The sequence below is a fragment of the Ovis canadensis genome, chromosome 15 (genome assembly GCF_042477335.2).
Source record: "Ovis canadensis isolate MfBH-ARS-UI-01 breed Bighorn chromosome 15, ARS-UI_OviCan_v2, whole genome shotgun sequence".
NCBI lineage: Eukaryota > Metazoa > Chordata > Mammalia > Artiodactyla > Bovidae > Ovis > Ovis canadensis.
The window spans coordinates 22,235,242-22,258,772 of NC_091259.1; the positions used below are offsets into that span (position 1 = coordinate 22,235,242).

At 36.6% G+C, this 23,531-nt stretch overlaps 1 protein-coding gene across 2 annotated transcripts; it reads left to right on the forward strand.

Annotated features, from left to right (window-relative positions):
- Positions 1-64: 64 nt before the first annotated feature.
- On the forward strand, positions 65-21,594 carry FAM76B (family with sequence similarity 76 member B). 2 transcript variants are annotated; one of them, XM_069554925.1, is made up of 10 exons: positions 65-499; positions 1,348-1,412; positions 2,420-2,474; positions 3,500-3,655; positions 6,109-6,308; positions 10,109-10,156; positions 10,345-10,425; positions 11,073-11,205; positions 14,227-14,328; positions 18,959-21,594. In XM_069554925.1, exons 1-10 carry the CDS (start codon positions 413-415, stop codon positions 19,046-19,048), a joined length of 1,017 nt encoding a protein of 338 aa, XP_069411026.1. In that variant the 5' UTR covers positions 65-412; the 3' UTR covers positions 19,049-21,594. The 2 variants fall into 2 exon arrangements, with proteins under 2 accessions (XP_069411026.1, XP_069411025.1); XM_069554924.1 differs by having other exon boundaries at positions 71-499; positions 11,070-11,205.
- Positions 21,595-23,531: the final 1,937 nt, after the last annotated feature.

The following is a 23,531-nucleotide window of genomic DNA, read 5'->3' on the forward strand; positions in this document are numbered from 1 at the left end:
GGCGTAGCGGGCGTCAAAAGCTAGGCGGGGCGGCTTAGTGACGCAGTCGCCGCCTCAGCCAATCAGGGGTGGGGAAGGGGAGGCCGAGGAGGAAGCGGATCTGCCGCCGCGCAGCTAAACCGCAGCGAAACTCCCCGCTTCGTCTCCCTCCGCCGCTCTCGGGGCCTAAGCGGGAGCGGCTGGGACGGCGTCACTGGGTGGGCTGGGGCGGAAGTGGAGGCGGAGGGAGACGGCTGCGGCCGCGGGGCCTCGGGCTCTGGCGGCGAGGGTCTGGTGGGCGCGAGGCCGAGGGCGGGGGAGGAGGAGGAGCCCGCGCGGCCCGGGCGGCGGCGGCGGCGGCGGCGGCGCCCGAGTTCCCCGTGGGGCCCCGCCTCGGAGCGGGCGGCGGTAGAGGAGGAGGCTGAGGAGCAGGATGGCGGCCTCGGCCCTGTACGCCTGCACCAAGTGCACCCAGCGCTATCCCTTCGAGGAGCTCTCCCAGGGCCAGCAGCTCTGCAAGGTCCGTGGGCGCTGGGTGGCGGGCGGGCGGGGTTTCCTCGGCCGTGGCCCGAGGGAGCTGGGTGCCCGTGTGGCACTGCAGCCCCCCACCCCCTCTCTCTGTCTCTCCTCGCTGGCGTCTTGGGGGTTTGGAGTTCTCGCCTCCTCACCCAGAGACCCGGTTCTCCGAGGACCTGGGCATCCGCTGGGAAAGCCCCTGAGAGGAGGACAGAGCCCTGCCCTCTTCCAGGCGGCCCGAGAAGGGTCCGGGCCCCAGCAACGTTGAGGGGGTCTCGGGGTGGGGCTGCGTGAGGCAGCCACCTGTCTATGCCGCAGAGACCCCGGGGTGGAGACGTTTTCCTCTCGGTTTTCTGTCTGGTCTGTCCTCTCCTTCCACCGGGAGGCAGAGGACGGTGTTTGCACTTTCTTGCTAGGAACCCGAAGCCGCAGAGCTGATGGCATCCTCCTTCCCTGTCCGGGAAAGCGAAGCGTCTGGCTTGGGAACAGAATGCTCTAAGATTTGGAGCTCCTCCCATCCCATTAAAGCCGGGATGCTGTCTGTGAGCGACGGTGCAAAATAACAAGTAGTTTCACATTAACCAGTCCTTGGGGTCGGCCCTGACAGCTTTCTGTAATTTTCATCTGTTGAGTACCCCCCACATCTAATAAAGACAAAGACACCTAAGCCTTCCCTAAGGAATTATGCTGTAATTGGACACTTATTTGATAAAATCACTCAATTGTCTTCGTTGGGGGACAGATTTTATTGACATTTCAGGCATTTGACTAGGTTGAGTAATAATTTTCCACCAGAAAAGTGAAATTTGGGACTTCGAGATAGATACTGACTAATATATTGTCTTATTACAGGAATGTCGGATTGCACATCCTATTGTAAAATGTACTTACTGCAGATCAGAATTTCAACAAGAGAGGTTTGTATATTGAACAGTTTTTGATTGTTAAAGGCAAAGTATTGTCTGTAAGGAATACTTGAGGCTTGTAACCCCATATATATATTAAAGCTTTTTGAAATAAAATGATTTAGTTTCTCCAAATTTTAGTTGTAAGCGCTTAATACATGTTTCTACATAGTCGGGGAGAGAATGTTCACCAAAAATTAGTATTTTACAGCTATACTTTATACCTGAGGAAATAAAAAATATTGCAAGGAAAATATACAGCCTTGCTAATGAAAAGTGCGAATATCAATTGTTATTATTAAGATGTGAAAAAAAAAATGACAGGATCATCTTTTGTAGTTCGGTGGTTAAGTGCCTTTCAGTGCAGGGGGTACAAGTTCCATCCCCGGTGAAGGAGCTAAGATCCAACATGCCTTGTTTGTTTAAAATCCAAGTAAGGACTTTAAAAATGGCCCACATCAAAAAAACTTAAAAAGGTAGAACATTAGTACTGACATGGACTTGAGGAAAGGTCTATAGCAAAGTCTAGTAACTTGTCACCAGTGGAAGAAAAACACATATCTTTTAATGGAGTGATTCCTGTTAGAGCCTCAGTACCCATAGAAGAGCTTATGAAAAGAATAATGAAGAATAATAATTTCTTCACAAGTAGGTATAAGCATCATAATAGTGAAGAACAAACAGTGGAAGGTTATGTAGGCACTGATGCTGTGCATACATAGTGGCAAGTGAAGATTTTGGAACTAAATAGGAAATGATAGAATTTGAGTTTGTTTCCATTTAAAATATGCAATAAAAACATGTAAAAACATTTAATTAAGAGGAGTAAACTTAGATAATATACAGCCCTGAAAAGATCTTTCGTTGGTATTTTTGAAAAATTATTGCTCTGTGTTAGAATAAGTTTTAAGTACTACTAAAGCAAATAGTACACTTACTGATAGTACACTTTGACTACTTGCTTTAGTTCAACATTGTGCTGCATAAGTTTCATCATCTATATACAATTTCTTTTTCAGCAAAACTAATACAATTTGTAAGAAGTGTGCTCAAAATGTGAAGCAATTTGGCACTGTAAGTATCTTATATTTTTATCTTACTGGCACAGATCTGTTAATGTTTTCACTAAGATTCACCTTTTAAAAAAATATATTGCTGTGTTCGTAAATGTTTCAAAGTAGCGAAATATTTCAGGAAAGAAACTTTCTATGGAGGGTCAACTGGGAAGACTATTTTAAAACAGTCATATTATGTGCATGTTTCTATATATTGAATTTCAGTGTGATGTTTATGATCTTATTCTTTAAAGAGTCAAATATAACAAACTCCTGATTTTAGAAAACCTACATGTCATAATTTGCATAATTATATTTTCCCCCTTCCTTAGAATCTCTGACAGTTTTTGTATATGGCACAGTGTTCAGGAATTTAGTCTCAAAAGTCAAGAAGTTATCCTAGTATAATTCTTTTCTTTTATGTATATTGCACTCATTATTGGTATATTAAAGTCATGATTAGTAAAATTGCTCGCTTTAAGGCTTTCTAAAATCTGGGTTGTCTTGAATATCAAAGAAAATCAAGGTATGTTTGTTATAGTTGAATTGAATTTGCTTGTGCCAAATTCTTTAATTGAAAACTCATCTCTTCCTTGCATCGTCTGTACTTATATGATGAAAACTGTTAAATGTATGCTGAATAAATGATAACGTAATTAAACTAACAGGACATTAGTAGAAATTCTTTCCCTCAAATATGGATATATGAAACTTTTCTAAGTGTGTTCCTTTGATTGGAACTATTTTACATGTAGCTTTTGTATTATATAACATACTGTGCGAATCATAAATACATTTCTCATGGTGTTATTTATTTAATAGAGTAAAAAGTTTCATGAGTGTAGAAATAAGTGTTAGTAAACGAATAAAGTAAATGTCTTTGATTATAATAGGGCAACATAATTAACAAATTTTTTCACCCATTATGACATTTCCTTAATTAACTCCTGGAATATGTCCTGTGCACTGAGATTAGGTTATACACCAGAATTTTAGTATTTTTAAATGTTTCTGTTAAAGAAAATACACGTCTGTTTTTTTCAGCCTAAGCCCTGTCAGTACTGTAACATAATTGCGGCATTTATTGGTACAAAGTGTCAGCGTTGCACAAATTCAGAAAAAAAATATGGACCACCTCAGACTTGTGAGCAGTGCAAACAACAATGTGCTTTTGATCGGAAGGAGGAAGGAAGAAGAAAGGTATGTTTTATTTATGTTATGACGTCTTCTGGAAATTAAATACATCACAAACAAGTTGGAAGTTTTTATGATTAATACATTACTGAAGCTTGATGTATTCTTTGAGTCCCTGAAAGCAGGTGGTTAGATGATAGTGCACAAACAGTACATTTTCTCCTTGTTGGCATCATATGTAGATTCATCTTGATCAATCAAGGTTACTCTATTTTCAAAAGGGGGCTTCCCTGGTAGCTCAGCTGGTAAAGAATCCACCTGCGTTGCAGGAGACCCGGGTTTGCTTCCTGGTTCGGGAAGATCCCATGGAGAAGGGATAAGCTACCCACTCCAGTATTCTTGGGCTTCCCTGGTGGCTCAGACGATAAAGAATCCGCCTGCAATGCTGGAGACCTGGGTTCCATCACTGGTTGCGAAGATCCCCTGGAGGAGGGCATGTCAGCTCACTCCAGTGTTCTTGCCTAGAGAATCCCCATGGACAGAGGAGCCTGGCGGGCTACAGTCCATGGGGTCGCAAAGAGTCGAACATAACTGAGTGACTAAGCACAGCACACGTACTTTAAAAAGTATTCTGTGATGGCTGTTCTGTACTATTTGGCTATCCAACATTTTGTGTGGAAAAAACTGCTGACTGCTTTTAAATCCTTTCAGCTACTTAACCTTTTGCTGGTTGCTTGATGTTGCTAGTGTGAAAAAAACCTGATGACGCTTCAACATATATGTGTTTCTAAGTTAGTCATGTGCCTTTTGATTTGAGGCTCATATTTTGTATCTTTGTTTTTTTCCTCTACCTGTAGTAAAAGTATGTGTATGTGTGTGACGTTGTGCTGCCAAGCATCCACACAGGCTTCCTGATGTCTGTCAGTGTCAATTGATTTGGAGGATGACTGTCACTTGGAGGGGCTCTCCTAGGTCCCTCTACAGCAACTATGTACCCTAGTTGGAAAACATGTCCCTTCAGCATTCTTGTGTGAACAAATAGAAGATAGAAACCTGATTTTTATAGATTTAGTCTTAATAATTTTGGAAAGAAATCTCCTTTCCTCCCCGTTGATACGCATACAGTGGACTTCCATTGTTTGTCATAGTTTTGTTCTATGAACTCGCTGTGAACACTGAGTTAGTGAATACTGAACTGTGACTCTTAGGGCAATACAGGATTAGGTTCCTGCCTCTGGTCACAATCTGGTAGAGTCAGTTAATATCTAATCCTGTTTTGTATATGTCTCTGTTTAAAGACACCTTACTTAATATACATTGTTGATTGATTACATTGAACTCAATAGCAAACAGCACTATAACTGCCTGATTGAATCTTACCTAACATAGCTGTTTTCCACGTAAGGGCTTCCCGAGTGGCTCAGTGAAAAAACAATATACATACCAATGCAGGAGACATGGGTTCGATCCCTGGGTTGGGAAGATCCCCTGGAGGAGAAAATTGCAACGCACTCCAGTATTCTTGCCTAGGAAATCCCACAGACAGAGGAGCCTGGTGGGCTACAGTTCACGGGTCACAAAAGTGTCGGACACGACTTAGCAACTGAACAACAGTTTTCCACGTAAGGTACACAGCTACCTAGTGCTTAGGAACACTATATTACTTTAGCATTACACTTGGGGACAGTGTTAACAGTGAAATCACCAATAAAAACAGTAAAAAAAAATAAAGTAGAATAAAAATAAAACAATAAAAAATACTAAGTAGACTGTGAAAAGGATACTTGTTTATAATGTGAGAGCTGAAAAAAGGCAGCAGAACATCACCTTGTTCAACCTCATCTGGGAACATTTGCAGTCCAGCTACACAAATTTTGAGCTGCTCTGTGCATGTGGGTTTCCACTCCAGTATTCTTGCCTGGAGAGTCCCATGGACAGAGGAGCCTGGCAGGCTGTACAGTCCATGGGGTCACGAGAGTTGGACACGACGTAGTGACTAAAGAGAGATGCATGTGGGTGAATGATCACAAAAGTGCTGCAAGTTGATTTAGGGGTGACAGTTTTTAGCTTGTAGGTGGTGAATTTGCAAATGAAAATTGGTTCTGTGTGTCATTCAATCGCTCCTTTTTTCTGAAAGTTAACAGTTTCGCTGTCATGGTAGATACTTTGTCTTCTTAGTAATAACAGTGATTTAAGAATTCAGGTTAGTGCTTAGATAAGGTTTCTTTGAAATATATCTGTCATCAATTTATGTTTATTTGCCAGTAATAAGAAAACAAATTTCTCTCTATAAATTCAAATTCATCAAACTAATGGATGTCCATATATCATCCTTTGCCATTTTGTGAGCCTCTAAACAAGTGTTTTCCCAAGATTGAAAAAGTCTAATTTTACTTCCATTTTGCAAAACTGTGTGCGCAAGAGAGAGAGTCAAGTTTAACAGCTTATCTTCACCTGGTTTCACTTACAGCCAGTTACAGGTACATTTAATCTAATATGTAAGTATTGTCTTTTAAAAGGTTGATGGGAAGTTATTATGCTGGCTTTGTACTTTATCATACAAGAGAGTTTTACAGAAGACAAAAGAACAAAGGAAGAGCCTTGGATCTTCACATTCAAATTCATCATCTTCATCTCTTACTGAGAAAGACCAGCATCATGCAAAACACCACCACCACCACCATCACCACCACCATCGTCACAGCAGTAGCCATCATAAGTAAGTACTTTGAAAGCATGTTTTCCAAAGTCCTCTGTGGCATTTTAATACCTGATTTTGGTGTTTAACTTTTTGTAAATGCTAGCTGTGTACTAGTTTAGTATATGGTAAGCCTCTTGAGTGTCTAGGGCTATTTCCTCACTTTATTCAGCATGCAGAATTACACATAGTGAGTGTGTTAAGTTGTTTACCATAAATGTGAAGATCAGATATTTCGGGAATTACAGAATAAAGTTATCATGTAATGAAGTCAAAATACAAGTACACAGTTAATACTTCATTGATTCATGATATCAAAAACCTCAATATTCAAAGCATTATTAGGATTTTACTTGTAAAAATTACATTTGCCTCAGTTACTTTTTGGAGAAGAACATGGCAACCCACTTCAGCACTCTTGCCTGGAAAATCCCATGGACGGAGGGGTCTGGTAGGCTACAGTCCATGAAAAGAGTCGGATATGACTGAGCGACTTCACTCTTACTTTGCACTTTCATGCATTGGAGAAGGAAATGGCAACCTTCTCCAGTGTTCTTGCTTGGAGAATCCCAGGGACGGGGGAGCCTGGTGGGCTGCTGTCTGTGGGGTTGCACAAAGTTGGACATGACTGAAGCGACTTAGCAGCAGCAGCAGTTACTATTAACTTGTTTTAGTTAAAATAAATTTTAACCAGTGACTGGGAAATGTATTTTGTATTTTTGGAGAACAGATTGTAACACTATCATTTGTGACTGTGATAGAAGCATTCTAAACATTGAAGATTCCCAAAATGTGAGACAAAAATCTGACTAGTGGTACTTTGCTGTTTTTAAAAACAGGAACTGTATTCAAATATCAGCTACTTGATTTTTAAATTGTCTTGGGAAGAAAAGTTAAATAGTAGTAATATAGTAACCCTTAATGTGTGTAAAGGTTTTTTTTTTTTAAGTGTGGCTTTAGTCTTCATGGAAAATCAAGACTATTAAAATAGAAATTAAAGTGGAGAAAAAAGGGACATGATACACACTCAGGAGAATTTATTATATTTTCTCAAATTTCTCTGAATGTTTTTCAAGTTCTAGGTAGTTAAAACATGGCTTCATGTGCAGAAAACTGATGTCTGCCATATTTAGGAACACGGATGATATGTTTGTATTTTATAGGTCTGTCTAATAGACAACATTTGACTCTAAACTTTAGGCAAGCACATGTATTAGATTATGCGGTTTCATTGAGGCACTGATACTGTTTGCTTCTCTAGCCATTTTTCATTTGTCACTGTGCTGTAGTGCTTTCTGAACATAACGGGGTAGATTACATAGTGCTTTCTAACCTGGCTACTTTGAAGAAATGTTCTGATCTCTGTATCGGAGAATTACAAGGAGCAAAGGAATATAAATCTTCCTTATTTTCACTTCTTGGTTTAGGGAAAATTATGAAAAAATAACTACCGTGATGGTAACTGGCAGACCTGTTTCTCAGACTCAGCTGAAATATCTCTTTTCCTTGTCCTTTACAGATGAATTTGTTCTAGCATGAGGTGAAAGGACACACGCACATTGTGTTTATTAAGATCTAACATTGTCACAGTAACTTAATCTTTTGAAAGAATGACAGGTTTCAAAAGTAAAGGGAAAAAGAATGGATTGATTTTTTAATTTTCCTTTTGATTATTTAAGAAATGTAAATATTTTGTATGTGATGAGTAGGCAACCAGTCGGTGGAGTCATATCCGAAATCAGTGGATGAGGATGAGTACAGACAGTTTACATATTGTGATATAAATTGATGGGGGTTGGAGGAAGAAAGAAACTCAGGTTGATATGGATACCAGAAAAGCCCACCTCAGAAAGCTGAGATTGCAAGTGTTTCTATTAAGTCACTATTGTGATTTTTCTCATTTCAAGGTCTGGACTTTGCCAATGCATATGACTTGCCAGTGCTTTTAATGAAATTTGTAAGAGAAAATGGCAACTGAATTCCTCAGTAGGGTTGCTGTTGCCCACCACAAGTAGAAAATAGCTCAGGTTGATAGAATTTCAGCTGTTGTTTCCCCGGCTTATTTATTTATAGCTGATTCTTAAGAACAGGACTTCCCTGGTGGCTCAGACGGTAAAGCGTCTGTCTACAATGCGGGAGACCTGGCTTCAATCCCTGGGTTGGGAAGATCCCCTGGAGAAGGAAATGGCAATTCACTCCAGTACTATTGTCTGGAAAATCCCATGGACAGAGGAGCCTGGTAGGCTACAGTCCATGGGGTCGCAAAGAGTCGGACACGACTGAGCGACTTCACTTTCACTTTCACTTAAGAACACGGTTAAAAAACTTCTACACCTACAACAGCAATAAATTTTATATACACACACACAAACGCATGTACATATTTCTATGTGTATGTAGCACTGTACTAAATATTTTGCATACATAACTCATTTAACCCTCATATTCCCTACAAGCTATGCATTATATCCATTTTGCAGATGAGGTAACCGAGGCTCAGGGATTCTCAGTAAGTTGCAAAAGGTCGCACAGCCCAGGTCATCTAACACCTCTTACATTGTATAAGGTCCAAGTGGACCCTTGAACAACAAGTTTAAACTGCTTAGGTCCACTTACATACTCAGATTTTGTTTTGTTTTACTAAACATTTACTATAGTTCATGATCTGTGGGTGAAGGAGTCTAGATGCAGAACCTCCTAAATGGAGGACTGACTGTGCAAAGATTTTCAACTGCTTGGAGGATCAGTGCCCCCAAAGCCCCACATTGTTCAAGAGGCAGCATTTTGCGTGGTGTCTGATACATACATAGGAGATGCTTTGCACGTGTTGAATGAATAAACTAGAGGTTAGTGAAGGATTGGCTAATGTGAAAATACAGGAGAAAGGTATGGACATTTCATAGTGAATTATTAAGTGGTTATTAGCATTGTGGCATAATGCAAAAGAAGTAGTACTGTAGTAGTAATTACAAGGGGCTTACCAGGTGGCTAAATGGTAAAGAATCCATCCGCCTGCCAAGCAGGAGACTGCAAGTTCGATCCCTGAGTTAGGAAGATCCCCTGGAGAAGGAAATGGCAACACATTCCAGTATTCTTGCCTGAGAAATCCCAATGACAGAGGAGCATGGCAGGTTAGTCCATGGAGTCGTGAAAGTCGGACATGACTTAGTGACTAAACGGCAGCAGTAATTATAAGGAAAAGTAAAATCACTTGTTTCTATGCGATTTCCCAATATTTGCAGCTTGACTGCTGTAGAGTACAGCCTAATGAAAAACTGGAGACTTTGGAGGAGAGGATTCTTAGGAAAACTAGGAAAGAAAGAAGGAAATTCAGATATTTCCTGGTTTAGCCTGACACACTATTCTGAGCTACCTGAGTTACTCCAGTTCATCTCCATGTAGGATTATTAGGAAGGCCTTAACTTTAAGATAAAATATCTTCTGTCTGAAATAGTAAGGGTAGCCTAAGTAGGATGATTTTCAGACTTTATCATCATAGAACCCTATTATGTTAATTTTCATGCTCATATACCCTAACCCTTAATATGATATTGAATTATAAAAATCCTAATTAAAAAGAAAATTCAGTCCCTGTCATTGTACTTTTCTAAAACAAGATGGCCAGTAGTCATTTGATTAGAATTTATTTTATTAAAATGTGATTTATTCAATATATATTAGCTTAGTCTGAAAACTTAGTTGAATATCCCTTTCATTGATCAAGAGTATAAACATATATCATTTGATTCCGTTGGGAAGAATGCTGTTAAAATGTTGATGTTTTAAATGTTGTTATTAGATGTCATTTGTGTCTTTTTCAGAATCAGCAATCTGAGTCCAGAACAAGAACAGGGACTGTGGAAACAGAGGTAAATATGTTAATATATTTCCTGAAATAGTTTGACATGTATTTTTAAAAATGTGACATTTCCTTAACTTTGTTACTTAGGCTTTTAAAAAATTGATGTTCAGTAATGTTTTAGGGGAAGAAAAATAAATTTCCTTTGGTGCCTCTTCCCTTTTTACTCTAATTATTTTTGTTAATGTTTGGTTTCAGCCATAAATCCTCTGCAGCAATTCAGAATGAAACTCCAAAGAAAAAGCCCAAATTGGAATCTAAGCCATCTAATGGAGATAGGTAAAAATTAATTCCTTTAGTGCTGTGAAAATTCAACTTAGTCGAACAATTATGGCTGGTTGCCAGTTATTACTAGGTAAAAGAATAGAAACAGGTATCTTCTACATTGACTTCTTTGAGTCACCTCGAAGAGTAAACATAATCAGTTAAAATTTTTAACTTAATTTTAGTAATAAGAAAGTGGCACTGAACTATGTTATTCTATTTGGGGCATAAATTTGGGTTTTGAAAAAAAAGTCTGAATTCTCTGTATCTTAATTATTCTTCAGTGAAACACAAAACTAATTGTGGTATTTGAGCTTGACCTGCTTGGAAAATGTTTTTAGATTTAAAGTATTATGAGAGTGACTTTGTTTTAGTTCATTAGCCAAAAGTTTGCTGATGTTACTGTACAAATTGGCTGCCTATTGCTTTACACTAGAAGTATTGACCCCCTAAAAGCTAATACTGAATTATATTTCTGCAGGTGTATGTAATGTGTGCCATTAGTAAGGTAATTTGCCAGTTGCATCCATTTCTGTCAGGTACATATTTTTTTGCATTAGCCTTAAGGATGTTTGTGGAATTGTCTAATTTATGCAATTTGAACACCTGCTAATTTTCCTTCTACTTCATTTAACTGTGTTTTACTTTTTTCTTTTTAGTAGCTCTATAAATCAGTCAGCAGATAGTGGGGGAACAGACAATTTTGTCCTTATAAGTCAACTGAAAGAAGAAGTGATGTCACTTAAACGTCTCTTACAGCAGAGAGACCAGACCATTTTAGAAAAAGATAAAAAGGTAAGTACATGGTTCACTGAAGCCTGGTAAGATTTACATCTTGACTGTTGCTTGATAGCTGCAAATTTTACTAGACTTTCTTTAATAACTTGGTAATGTGTGTTGTGCATGATTCTTACAAGACACAGAGGTGCAAATTGGAACCTAAGCCATCTAATGATGATACATAAAAACAGTATTTCAGAATTTTAGTTCTCAGAATTAGTTGAGGGCTATAAAATTCTGATAATTTCTGGATATTAGTTTCACTAAGCCAGAAATCTAAAGTTAGGTCTAATGTCTTAATTTAAAAATGAGATATAAGTGAATATTGTGTCAATTCTTTGGATAAAAGAAAGTAATTGAATTGAATGCAGTCTTTTATATACCAATTGTCTATTTCAATCAGGATCAAATAACTGAAAATTAATGCTATGGGAATTTCCTATGTGATAGTGATTAGCTATATATAAAGTGGAAAGTAAGTCTGCTTATTAGAACTTTATACATTAGATCAAGAGGAATAATCAAATACATAGTCTGTTTAGTAAAAAGTTGTAATATTTCTCTGCACTTGAGCTGAATTTTACCTCTTTGGGCCTCAATTTTCCCATCTTAAAAGTGAGAGTATTAACACTGTCTCATGGGATGATTGTAATGAAATGAAAATGTGAAGTCCTTGTATAAGTGCTCATAGCAGCTATTACTGGGGTCTGGTCATTTTTGAGGGTAGAACCTATATATCTGTACTTGTTTTATGGTCCTGGACTATCTAGTTTGACCTACTTCAAACATTATTGCAATAGGAAAACATTAAAAATACTCTTCTTAAAATTACAAACGACATAATTATGAGTATAGCTGTCTCTGAGTATCCACGGTAATGCTTGAATCTAAGTTGGCTTGTACTTCTGACATTCATGTAAAAAAAAAAATGTAACTTTTACATTACATTTTCCCTCACCTTGACGGTTAACAGATTTAAATTTATTTTAATACATTTGTACCTTACTTTAAGCAAATTCAATATATGAAATTTAGAATTGACATAAAAGTAGCAAAATTATGAGTGTCGTATGGTTCTTTTTGCTTAGTAATAGAATATTTTCGGTTAGTTTTAATGAAAATTTGTTTTACACTCAAAATTTTAGAGAAATTTCTGTTACACAAAGACAGGTCTATCTGTACTAACCTAGATAAAAGTTGAATAAAATGGTAAGTTTACTATAAAATAGCAGTGATTCCAAAACCAAGTAGTAATGAATTGTGGAATTTTGGCTTCCTTAGATTTTATTTTCTTTTTCTAGCATGACTAGTCTATTAGTGCATTTAGGTAAAAGTTTTCTGTTTTTGTTAGTGTTCCTTTTTTCTTAAACACTGACGGGCATGGAAATTCGCAGTATTTTGAGGAAAATAATTGTAAGCCTAAAATAGCTACATATTTACACCTTGTTCTTACAATATAAGACAGTCATGTTATTTTCTTGAATTTAGTTCACTTCATTCAGTGACTTCTGCAGCCAGCCACATACTAGATCAGAAGGATAAAAAGATAGAATAATAAGAAAAGAGACATGTTCTTATTTTTCAGAAATTTAATAATATGGAGGCAACTTATGATATAGAGATGAGAATATCATAGTTTATCTGTAGTGAACTGGTGTTTCAGCACAGGAATTCCTCTGTAATATAGAAAACAGAATTCAGTTATTCTTTGAATTTGACAAAAGCGAGAGCTTTAATTCAGAAAATCAGAATATAAGACACTGTGACTTCCTTTTTCTCTTTTTGGTGTACTTTGTTTAGTGATTACTGGGTAGGTAGTTACAGAAAAGAACCTGCAAACTTTTAAAACTTACATAATGAAAACCGTTTAAAAAAAACCAGAAGCATGTAGAATCTACAAGAGTGGTAAAGATGGTCTTATTTGCAAAGCAGAAGTAGGTATGCAGACGTAACGAACAAACATGGATACAAAGGGGAAGGGTGGGAGTGGGATTGACGCGACTGTACTGCGCTGCTATCTGTAAAGTAGATGACTAACGGGAACCTGTAGCACAGGGATGTCTACTTGGTGCTTTGTGGTGCCCTAAATGGGAAGGAAATCCGAAAAAGAGGGGATATACATATATGTAAGGCTGATTTACTTTGTTGTACAGCAGAAGCTGACAGAGCAGTGAAAAGCAACTATATTCCAATTTAAAAAAATAATAAAAATCAATCAATAAATTAAAATGACCAACAGCTTTCTTCTACCTGGTTCTTTTATTGAAATTATGTAATACCAATTTATTTTTTAGTGTGAAGTCATGAAATTTTATATCTTTAGGCCATCTATAGTTATGAAGAAAAATTATCATGTAGTAGCTGTCTTTCTCAAATCACTTAACTTTTTAAAGTTGTCTAAGTGCAAATTTTAAAGTAACCCTCTTTCCTTTCTCATTCCATGTTAGTTGTATTTCTGTGTTTTGTTCTCCATTTTTACCTCAGAACTTAGGAGGTATCAGATATGGAGTTCTGGACATAAAGTTTAAAGGAAAAGCAATATAGCTTTCAGTTGATACAACTGTTTCTCTGTTTTTCATACTTGTCCAATGTGAACCTTTTTTCTTCTATCATTGGAAGATTATTTTAACCTGAAACCAGTTGTACAGTTTACTTTGTTTTTATATACAAAGTATGTTTTAACCAAAGCATTTTCCAGAACATTAACCACTAAGCTTTCCTGTTGGCATACCAGTTGCCAAATTCTGTGTCCAGTGAAACTGCCTTAAAAAGAAACAAAAACAGCAACTTCTCAAAATTTTACTGATGTTTCAATATTATCTTAATATTAGTGTTAAGCTAGTAAATTAGATAGAATTCATTTCACAAAACAGAAATTCTAGATAATTACAAAACGCAGGAATCTGTTAACATTCTCCATTTTATAATGAATTGTGAGTTTACTGTGAAAAATATTTAAAATGATGTGTGTTCATCAGGTTGTATATATGCATATGTATGGATATTTATATATCTATATATTTTTTAACCTTTCAGTTAACTGAGCTTAAGGCGGATTTTCAGTACCAAGAGTCAAACTTGAGAACAAAGATGAACAGTATGGAAAAAGCTCACAAAGAAACAGTGGAACAACTCCAGGTAAATGAGATAATTCATGTAAACTGTTAGGCAAGGATGGCTAAACTTGGTTAATAGTATTCCTTCTCTTAAGAGTCATATTGGTATCCCTACTTTATGCATATCCAGAGCACTTTCAGCTTTGATTTTGAGTTTATAATAGTTTTTAATTCTGCTCCCATTAAAAGTAGTTGATTGAAATCACTTGATACAGGGGATTCAGTAGATTAAATCTGAAAACTTTTGCCTGAAATTTAGATGGAGTTTTCAGATTCATGAAACTAAGGTGAAAATTAAGTTTAGTACACTGTGTAGCTATTCTTCTGTTTCCTCCCAGATAGTTGGGGGAGAAGTAGAGGTACACAACCAATTTTCAGGGACCTCAAGTGAAAGAAATTCATGCTGCATGCAGAGATGCAAGGCCCAAGAGTACCTTAACCTTTGGACTATGATTTCCAAAGTGCCAAGCAGAGCTCTGGGCTTCCCTGGTGGCTCAGACGGTAAAGAATCCACCTCCAAAGTGGAAGACCTGGGTTTGATCCCTGTGTAGGGAAGATCCCCTAGAGCAGGGAATGGTATTCCATTCCAGTATTCTTGCCTGGAGAATCCCCATGGACAGAGGAGCCTGGCGGGCTACAGTTGATGGGGTTGCAAAGAGTTGGACACGACTGAAACGACTCAGCAGCAGCAGCAAATAGGGCTCTCAGTATCCACAGGAGGGATCCTGTACAAGCCAGCCTCCAAGTACTGCAGGGTGTACTCAGTAGGGTTTCTGTATATAGAACAACTGAATGGTGATGTCAGGAGTCACCATAGTGACAAAGAGGGTGGTGTCTGAGGTCTGCACACAGAGATGGAGAGCATCCAACATAGACACAGGTTACCCCTTCAAGCCTTTTTTCACCGTGGTCTCATGAATTTAGAAATCAGACGCACTAAGTTAATTACATGTTCTGTCAGTTTATACATTCTGACATTTGTTGTCTTAAAAGCATAGAAGATGGCAGCACACAGACTTTGGTCCATTAGTTGGGAGAGTGCAGCTTGGGAAGGAAGGAATTAATACTGCCCTACCTTCTTTTGACATTGTAACACCAGGGGATATTTGCTCTTCCTATCTTTTGGTTTTGTGTTCTTCATTCTTTAAACATAGCTTACATTGAGTAAGATTGTAAAGTGGATTTAGGAACTTGCTGAAATTCAAGGTAGAGGTTGTCTAGTCCTAATGCTGATCTTACTGTTACAAAGAACTGTGAAGAGAAACTTGAGTAGAACCTGACACATAGTAGACATTCGGATAGTTTGCCGAATGAGTGGTGCTTTATGGAAATACCCATCAGCCCTCTTTTCTGAGAGATTTGCCCTTTTTATATACTAGGCTTCTTGTACATTATCATTTCTCATCCACCAGCAGATAGTAGTTCTATTTTGTTTTACTCATTCGGTTATTAGTGCTGAGTGATTACTAGAAATAAAATCTGCATGGTGATCTCTAGTTTGATGTAGCCAAAACATGAATAAATTCAGAATGATACAGCAAAAAACCTGTGAGCAGTACTTAAATTTTATAAACCTTAGTACGTCTCACTGTTCAGAAGAGCAGTTCGTTGTTTCATTTTGTAGTTGTGAGCGCAGGGGACTTTGACATTTTAGTCTGTTTAGATATCCTTAGCCCACCTCTTCTTGGTTGATAGCTGAAATTTCATATAATAGAATAATAACTAATAATTACATGGAAGTGTACATTTTCAACATAATTTTACATAGGTGGTCTTATTTGCACCTTATTGTAACTTTGAGTTATGTAGTGTCCTCATTTTACACATGAAACTGGAAACATAGTCAGAAGTGGCATAGAAACCTACATCTTCTAACTCAGATTTAACTATACTTTCTCCTGTTCTGCACTGCCTCCCACCTCAGGCTACTCAGGTTTTGTGTTCATTCTTGCTGTTAGACCACTTCCCTGTTTGTGTTATTATTGGTGACCTTCTGTCACAGTTAAGTAACCTCTTTTAACCCCATTCCCCTTAGCAGCCATGTACTAGTAAGGTTCTCTACCTGAGTAAATACAGTGAACTGTTTTTCTCATCTTTTTGTGATAAGAAACTGAACACTGAAGCAGAAAATTTATCATGTTCTAATAGCTCTCAAAACATTTGAAATTATCAAACCTGAAAAATCACTGAGTAACACAAGAAAGAAACTGTCCAGAAAGAACAAACCCCTTAACAAAACCCAACCAACCAAATTATAACCAGATTGTCTGAAATATCAGGAATACCTAATAAAAAATACACCTTCATTTAGGGGATAAGGTGATAAAAAGGAAAAGAGAACTAACATTTGAATGCCTGCTGTATACCAGCCACTGTGTTAGGCTGTGTTTTGTATATTTCATTAGTTCTTTCAACCCCTGTTGAGGTAGATGGTTTGAGTTCTGTTTTACATATGAGAAAATAAATTTCCAATTACATAGCAGATAAATGGCAGAACCAGGAATCAGAGAAGGATCTGTGATTCTTAATCCACATATTCTTTCCTTTAGGCCAGCATTTCTAAACATTTTCAACTTGCTTAAGAGTTCTTAAATAATTGATTTTTGCATGGTGCGTAATAAATACTAGGATAAAACATTTTTAATGCATATAATTAAATATTATTATAAAATGTATTTTAATTGTATCAGAATAGGATTTAGACTTGTCTCCTTTTAGCAACTGACCGTTGATTTTTCTTAAAGGCTTTTTTCTTACATAGTTTTATCAGCAAATTTAATGATGTGATTAGGATACTAAATAATACATGCAGATTGAAAATTCGCTGCTAAAGAATTAAAAGGAAAAACTTCTTTCAATACCTAATGTTTTTTTTAATATTTATTTTTAACTGATTGATTATTGCTTTCTAATATTGGTTTGATGTCTGTCATCAACATAAATTAACCACAGGTGTACATATGTCCCTGCCCTCTTGAACTCCCTTCCACCTGCCGCCATCCCCACCCCTCTAGACTATCACAGGGCCCCAGGTTGAGTTCCCCGAGTCATAACAGCAAATTCCCACTGACTGCGTGTTTACATACGTCAGTGTATGTGCCTCCATGCTGCTTTCCATTTATCTCATCCTCTCCCTCTTCTCCCCCACCCTTGTAATATCTAACATTTGAGTTCTTGTATTTCATACTTAGAATATGATAATTATGAACTCATTGATATTTTATTTTTTAATCATGATGAGAAAAGGTAGTTTAAAAGTTAACTTTTTAATGATTTGTTATGTCATTGTAAACACTTCTACATAATGTAGCTTATAGATCTGACGGAGATCTCTTTGGAGCGACTTTGCAAACATTTCCTTTTTTTATGCCCTTCATTAGTTTCTATTTTAAAATTTGTTTCTTTAGATTCCTTGTTTTAGCCAGTGAGTCTATTATAAATTAAGTAATATATGTAGCTAACAATGAAAAGAAAACAATTTATGACTACCGTATTTACTAGGATGGTCAACTGAGTGTTACACCAATTGATAATGAGTGTGTGTATTTGACTTTCACTAACTGCCAGGCATTCTCATTGATTTGTCCTCTGAGTTTCTCAAGCTAGTTCTAAAGGGAAAATAAAAATCCTTTTAGATCCTTTATGGTTTTCTGAAATTGAATTTGAAACCGAAACTCCTAATTATAACCTTAATTATTTAATAATCATGGAATAGAGAAATGCTGTTAATCATGCAGTCGAACATTAAAAAATGATTTGACTTGCAAATGTAAGATAGCTAGGTTATTTGCATTTTGGGGGTTGTCATGGGTATTAATTAGGGAGAATTGATTGGAGAAGGGTGAGGGAGATGCTGAGTACAAAGCCTGAGACAGGTTTGTATTGTAAGATTGTAAACTGAGAAGGCAGTGTTACCTTGCCATACAAAGGCTAAAATTAAGATAAAACACTGAGGTTAAAAAAGTCTAGATAATAGAAAAATCTTGAGACTTGTAAAGGAAAATGATTTTCAAACATAAGCCACAGTGATGATGTATAACTGCTCAAATTATATCAAAGCTAATACCAGATTAACTGTATGGCAATTAAAAGGAACAACCAAAAAAAGACCAGAAAGATGTGGTTCTGATGGGTGCTTCAAAAAAAATTATTTAAGTATCGTTCACAGAGCAGTCTGTTTGGCAAAGCAATAAAGTCTGTATATTTTTGCAAAAAGGACCTCTTGTGCATGTTTTATAAACAGGTATACACATCAAAATGAAGGTCTTTGTAGTTGTTCTGGAAATGGTCCTCTCAAATTACCACTGGAATTATTTGATCTCATTCATTATAAAATAATACTTATATTCATAGCTTCTGCTTCATGTTTTTTTACAATAAAGCTGAAATATTTTCCCCGTATTTAAAAACTTGACCCTCTTTTAAATGGATTTACTTTAAGTTGCTTTTTGTAACCAGTTGAATCTTTGGACAACAATCACATTAATATAAACATTTATAAAGGGGGCTGACAAACCAATCTAAAGTTTTCCTTCTACATATCAAAGAGATGAGCCTAAATATATCACCTCTTTCATTCTGATAGTGTGTATTCTTCAGCTTGACTTAATATTTGAAATATTTTTAATGGTAAATGTTTTTGTCTCCCACAGGCCAAAAACAGAGAGCTACTCAAACAGGTTGCAGCATTGTCAAAGGGTAAAAAGTTTGACAAAAGTGGAAGTATATTAACATCCCCTTGAGAAAATGCTTATTTGTTAAGTGTTTCTGCTGCAAATGTAAAATTTGAAAAAAATTCTGTGAAGCCCTTAAATTCTGTGTAGTGAAAAAATATTTTTGCACACCAAATGAATTGGCGTGTTTCCTATTCACTTTTGTAATTGATATACAGCATTTTTTAAGTTGTAAAACATTCAAATGAAACTTCAACTGGTTTGAAGTAACTTTTTAATTATTTGATATCCAGGAACTTTTTTGCCAGCAATAGTATTAAACAGTTGTAAAGGAGTGCATGACTAGTGCCCTTTATAAAATGCAACATGCAATAATAGAGTAGGTATGGTTTTCAGAAGTCAGAACAGCAGGGCTTTTTGTTTGTTTTTTGTTTTACACTATGCTAATTTCATATAAATAGTTTTCAATTCAGAAATACAAAAACTTTTGAACAAGAAAAATTGTGAACACTGGTTTTTTGGTAATTGTGTTTATACTTTTCATCAACATGAAATAGAGAATCATGGTGCTTTTATTAAATGAACTTCAGAGTATATGTAAATATGTTTTTAAAAGTTACATTGTTAACATTAGTTAGTAAACTAGTATTTTCATTATTGGTATAGGAATTAATGTTTATTGTACAGTATCCAAGGTAAAATGTGTTTGTTTTGTAAAAACTACTGTAGATTTTTACTTACAAGTGCCTTTTTGCCACCTAATGTTTTTATTTATAGGAATGCTGATCTTTTGTACATACTGTTTGTTTTAAAATCATGTTTAATAAATGTTTGTATATAAATGCATATGTACAGAAGCCTATTTCAGAAGGAAAAGTTGCTAGTAAAATGTTTGAGATTGCATTAAGAACTGACAATGCATTAGACTTGAGATGACTTCGTGGTTTGTTTTTGTGTGGTATGGGAAACTGTTGGTCATTGAATTCATTGAATTATGTTAAAATAGTTCCCAAAAGATTTAATTTTAAATCAGTTATGGGTAGAATAATTTTATTTTTTGTGTCATATGGCTTCATGTTCATATTTTGTGAGTTACATGTTTTATTTTCTTTTATTAAAATTAAAAAATTTTTTCTTCAATGGTCCATATATCTGCTTTCTCTATAATATGTGGTTATCTAAGTTAATATTTATGTATACCATACTTAAATTGTAAGTTTAAAGCAAATCTGGAAAATTTAAATATCTTTTAAATCATTCTGTGATTATCTTTGAATAAATTGGAATCTACTGTAAGATTCAGGCACTATTTATAAGAAAATTATATCAGAGTCTTTAAAATTGTCTATAAAAGGTTAAGGGTAGGGTGGGATAGGTTAGGAGAAATTACTGACTAATTGCATTCTGATCCAGTGGTTTTCAGCCTGTAATAGAATTGATCTCCTACTTAGTAAATGCCAATTCAGACTTTTCAGTTCATTTTTAAAGTATCAAACATTGCCAGGTATACTGTACAGAGTAGAAAGTCTCCTCTTAGGAATTTATGGGCAAGGATAAATTTGTTTTTAGTAAATTGTTATTAAATTTATCAGTTTTGAAGATTGGTTTCTAAGAATGTCATGTCCTCTTTCCTCAGAACACAGGATGATTGTATTAATTGTTTTAACATAATTCATGTTTCAGTAGATTGTTCCTAAAGTTTCATTTTAAACTGATTTCAAATAATTTTTTATCCAGTTTGAAAACATACAATCTAGGGTAATTTTCAAGTGATAGTAAAATATTGAATCAGTCAGCCTTGGAAAAATTAAACCAGTTTGTTTTTATGAGATCTCATGCAATAAATTTCCTAAATTTAATACTCTCAACAATGATAGCTAATGCCTTCCTAACACAGATTTTAACGTTTTCAGGATTTGCTAAATTCGTAATACAGTCATTACCTTTCTTTAAAATTTATACTGTTTGTATTCTGGATTCATAGCCATTTGTCAATCCACAGTGGTCATTGTGGTTTTAAAATAAACTGTGTAATAGTTCTTACACCTTGTTGGAGCTGCTACAAAAGAAAGGTGCCCCTTACCCTTTTTTGTAGGTAAGCGATTAAAAATTGAAATCAGTCTAAATAATTAAGCTTTGTAAATTCAGAAGCTAAAACATTTTAGGGGCTTCACAGTATTTAGTCCTAATTAAATGCCTCTCTTTATTCCACGACCTGGTTTTATAACTTAATTATTTTGCAATTGTATAAATTAGTAATGAGTCCCAGTACCTGGATCTGTAGTGTATTGACCTAATGACCTAATATCCTCTCAATGTGGACCTGTAAGGAGATACTATGGTGTGCCGTATATTGTGCTTTTTTAGGCTGCTTTCAGCTGTTGATTAGCATTTACCAGTGAGGGTCATTTTGGCTCCAGTTATTTATGTATTAATAGCCTGTGAATATTGCAGTCCTTTTTAGATTGTATTGGTCTAAATATGCATTCTGCAGTGAACCTGTTAAGCTGTTCACATGTATAGACTATTGAAATACTGTACCTGTACACATCTGACCGTTGACATTTTGTACTTTTTTCTAAATCCAATATTTCACAATAAAAACTCATCAAAAACTTTGTATTGGTTTCTTGTTGCTGCAGTAACATCTTGCCATAGATTTAGTGGGCTTAAAACAGCACAAATCAGTTCTCTTACAGTTCTGGAGGTCAGAAGCCCCAAATCAGTCTGATGGGGGTGAAGTCAACGTGTGGGCAGAACTGCTTCCTTCATGAGGCTCTAGGGAGTAACTGTCTCCTTGCCTCTTCCAGCTTCTGGGGTGCATTCCTTACATTCTGTAGTTCTTTGCCACTTGCTCCATCTTCACACTCAAATTATAGTATCTTTAAGTCTCTGCCTCTGTGGTCATAGATCTGTTGGTCATAGTGTCTCCTCCTGCTTCTTAGGACCTTACAAGGATGAGGATGTTGTCGGGAGCTCATGGATGATCAGGACAGTCTCCCTGTCTCAAGTCTTTAACTACATCCATAACTCCCTTTTATCATGTAAGGGAACATAGTTGTTTATATGTTCTAGGGTTTAGGACTTGGACTACTCGAGGCAACAGTATTGAGGCTGCCATAAACTTCCACAGTTTTCCCAGTACAAGGCTCTAAAACAATAGATTTGAGAGCATTGATGCAGGCCAAATGTAATTTTCCTACCTGTTAAGACTGCTTTTGGGAAATACTTTTCTGAAAAAATTGTCAATTTTGTGCTATTTCAAAGCAACAATAGATGCATTAAGCTATATGTAATAAAGCCTTTGCAAGTGCTGGAACTTGACTAGAACCATGCTAGATGATAGAATGAGAGTTATGATAGAATAAGAGTTGAAGATTATGACTTATTAATTTATAGCCTGTGTGTGTGTGTGAGTCGCTCAGTCGTGTCTGACTGCGACCCTATGGGCTGTAGCCCCCCAGGCTCCTTTGTCTGATTCTCCAGTCAAGAATACTGAAGTGGGTAACCATTCACTTCTCCAGAATTTATAGCCTAGTTGGGGAGATAATATACATGAAAAAATACCTACAACTTCAGTATTAAAAAAGGCAATAGAAGCTAACAGCTTTCAGCACGAGCATTCCCAGAACCCTGGGCAAGGTTAGTCTATATCATTGTTTTCTCGATCCTGAGCATGTGTCAGTCAGGGATGGGGTGGTGGGGCTCAGCCCGATTCTTGAGTCCATACCTCTGGGATGGGGCCCCAGACAGACATTTCAGACTCAGGTGAGCCTGATTCCTCTGATGCAGAGCCCACACCTTAAGAATGAGCAGTTTAAAAAAAAAGAATGAGAAGGTTTCAGGGACATTGAGTGGAAGCCATGTTGAGAATTGGAGAATAAATTTGGAAAAGGTTTTGGAGATGCATTTTAAAAGCAATTTGGGTAGAGTCTCCATAGAAGGAAGAGATACAAGACCAGAATCATTTTTTTCCAACTGCTTTATTATATAGCCAAAGAAACGGAGCAGGCAAGGGCAAATGACTTAAGTATTGACTTTTATTAGTGTCCTGACATTTTCTAAAAAGCATTTGAGGTCGCTTGGTTTAAGTGATTTGTAACTAGCCAGTTTGCAACAGTTAAAAATCAGTTTTAGGGAGAAATGTGTAGTCATATCAGAGTTAAGTTGAGGATAGGGAGGAAAGTCAATTGGATGCAACAAGCTTATGGGCAGAGAAAATCTCCATTCTCAGCAATGACTTGACATATAAGGCACAGACTTTTTTTAACTGACAAGGAAATGGTAGATGATTCAAGCCCAGTGTTTCTTCTCTCATGTTTAATGTAATAGGGTTGTATTTGGAATATGTAGTGCTAGTCACCACTTTTCAAGAAACATAGTATGAAAACGATTTTGACTAAAATGATTGACTTGTTTCCAAAATAGAGACGAGACCCACAACTCTATCGAAAACGAGGCTAGAGAAATGAATAGTTCATAGGAAAAATGCACAGGGTTCTTCACCTTGTGAAAAGATACTCAACCTCACTTATAGTAGGAAAAATGAAAA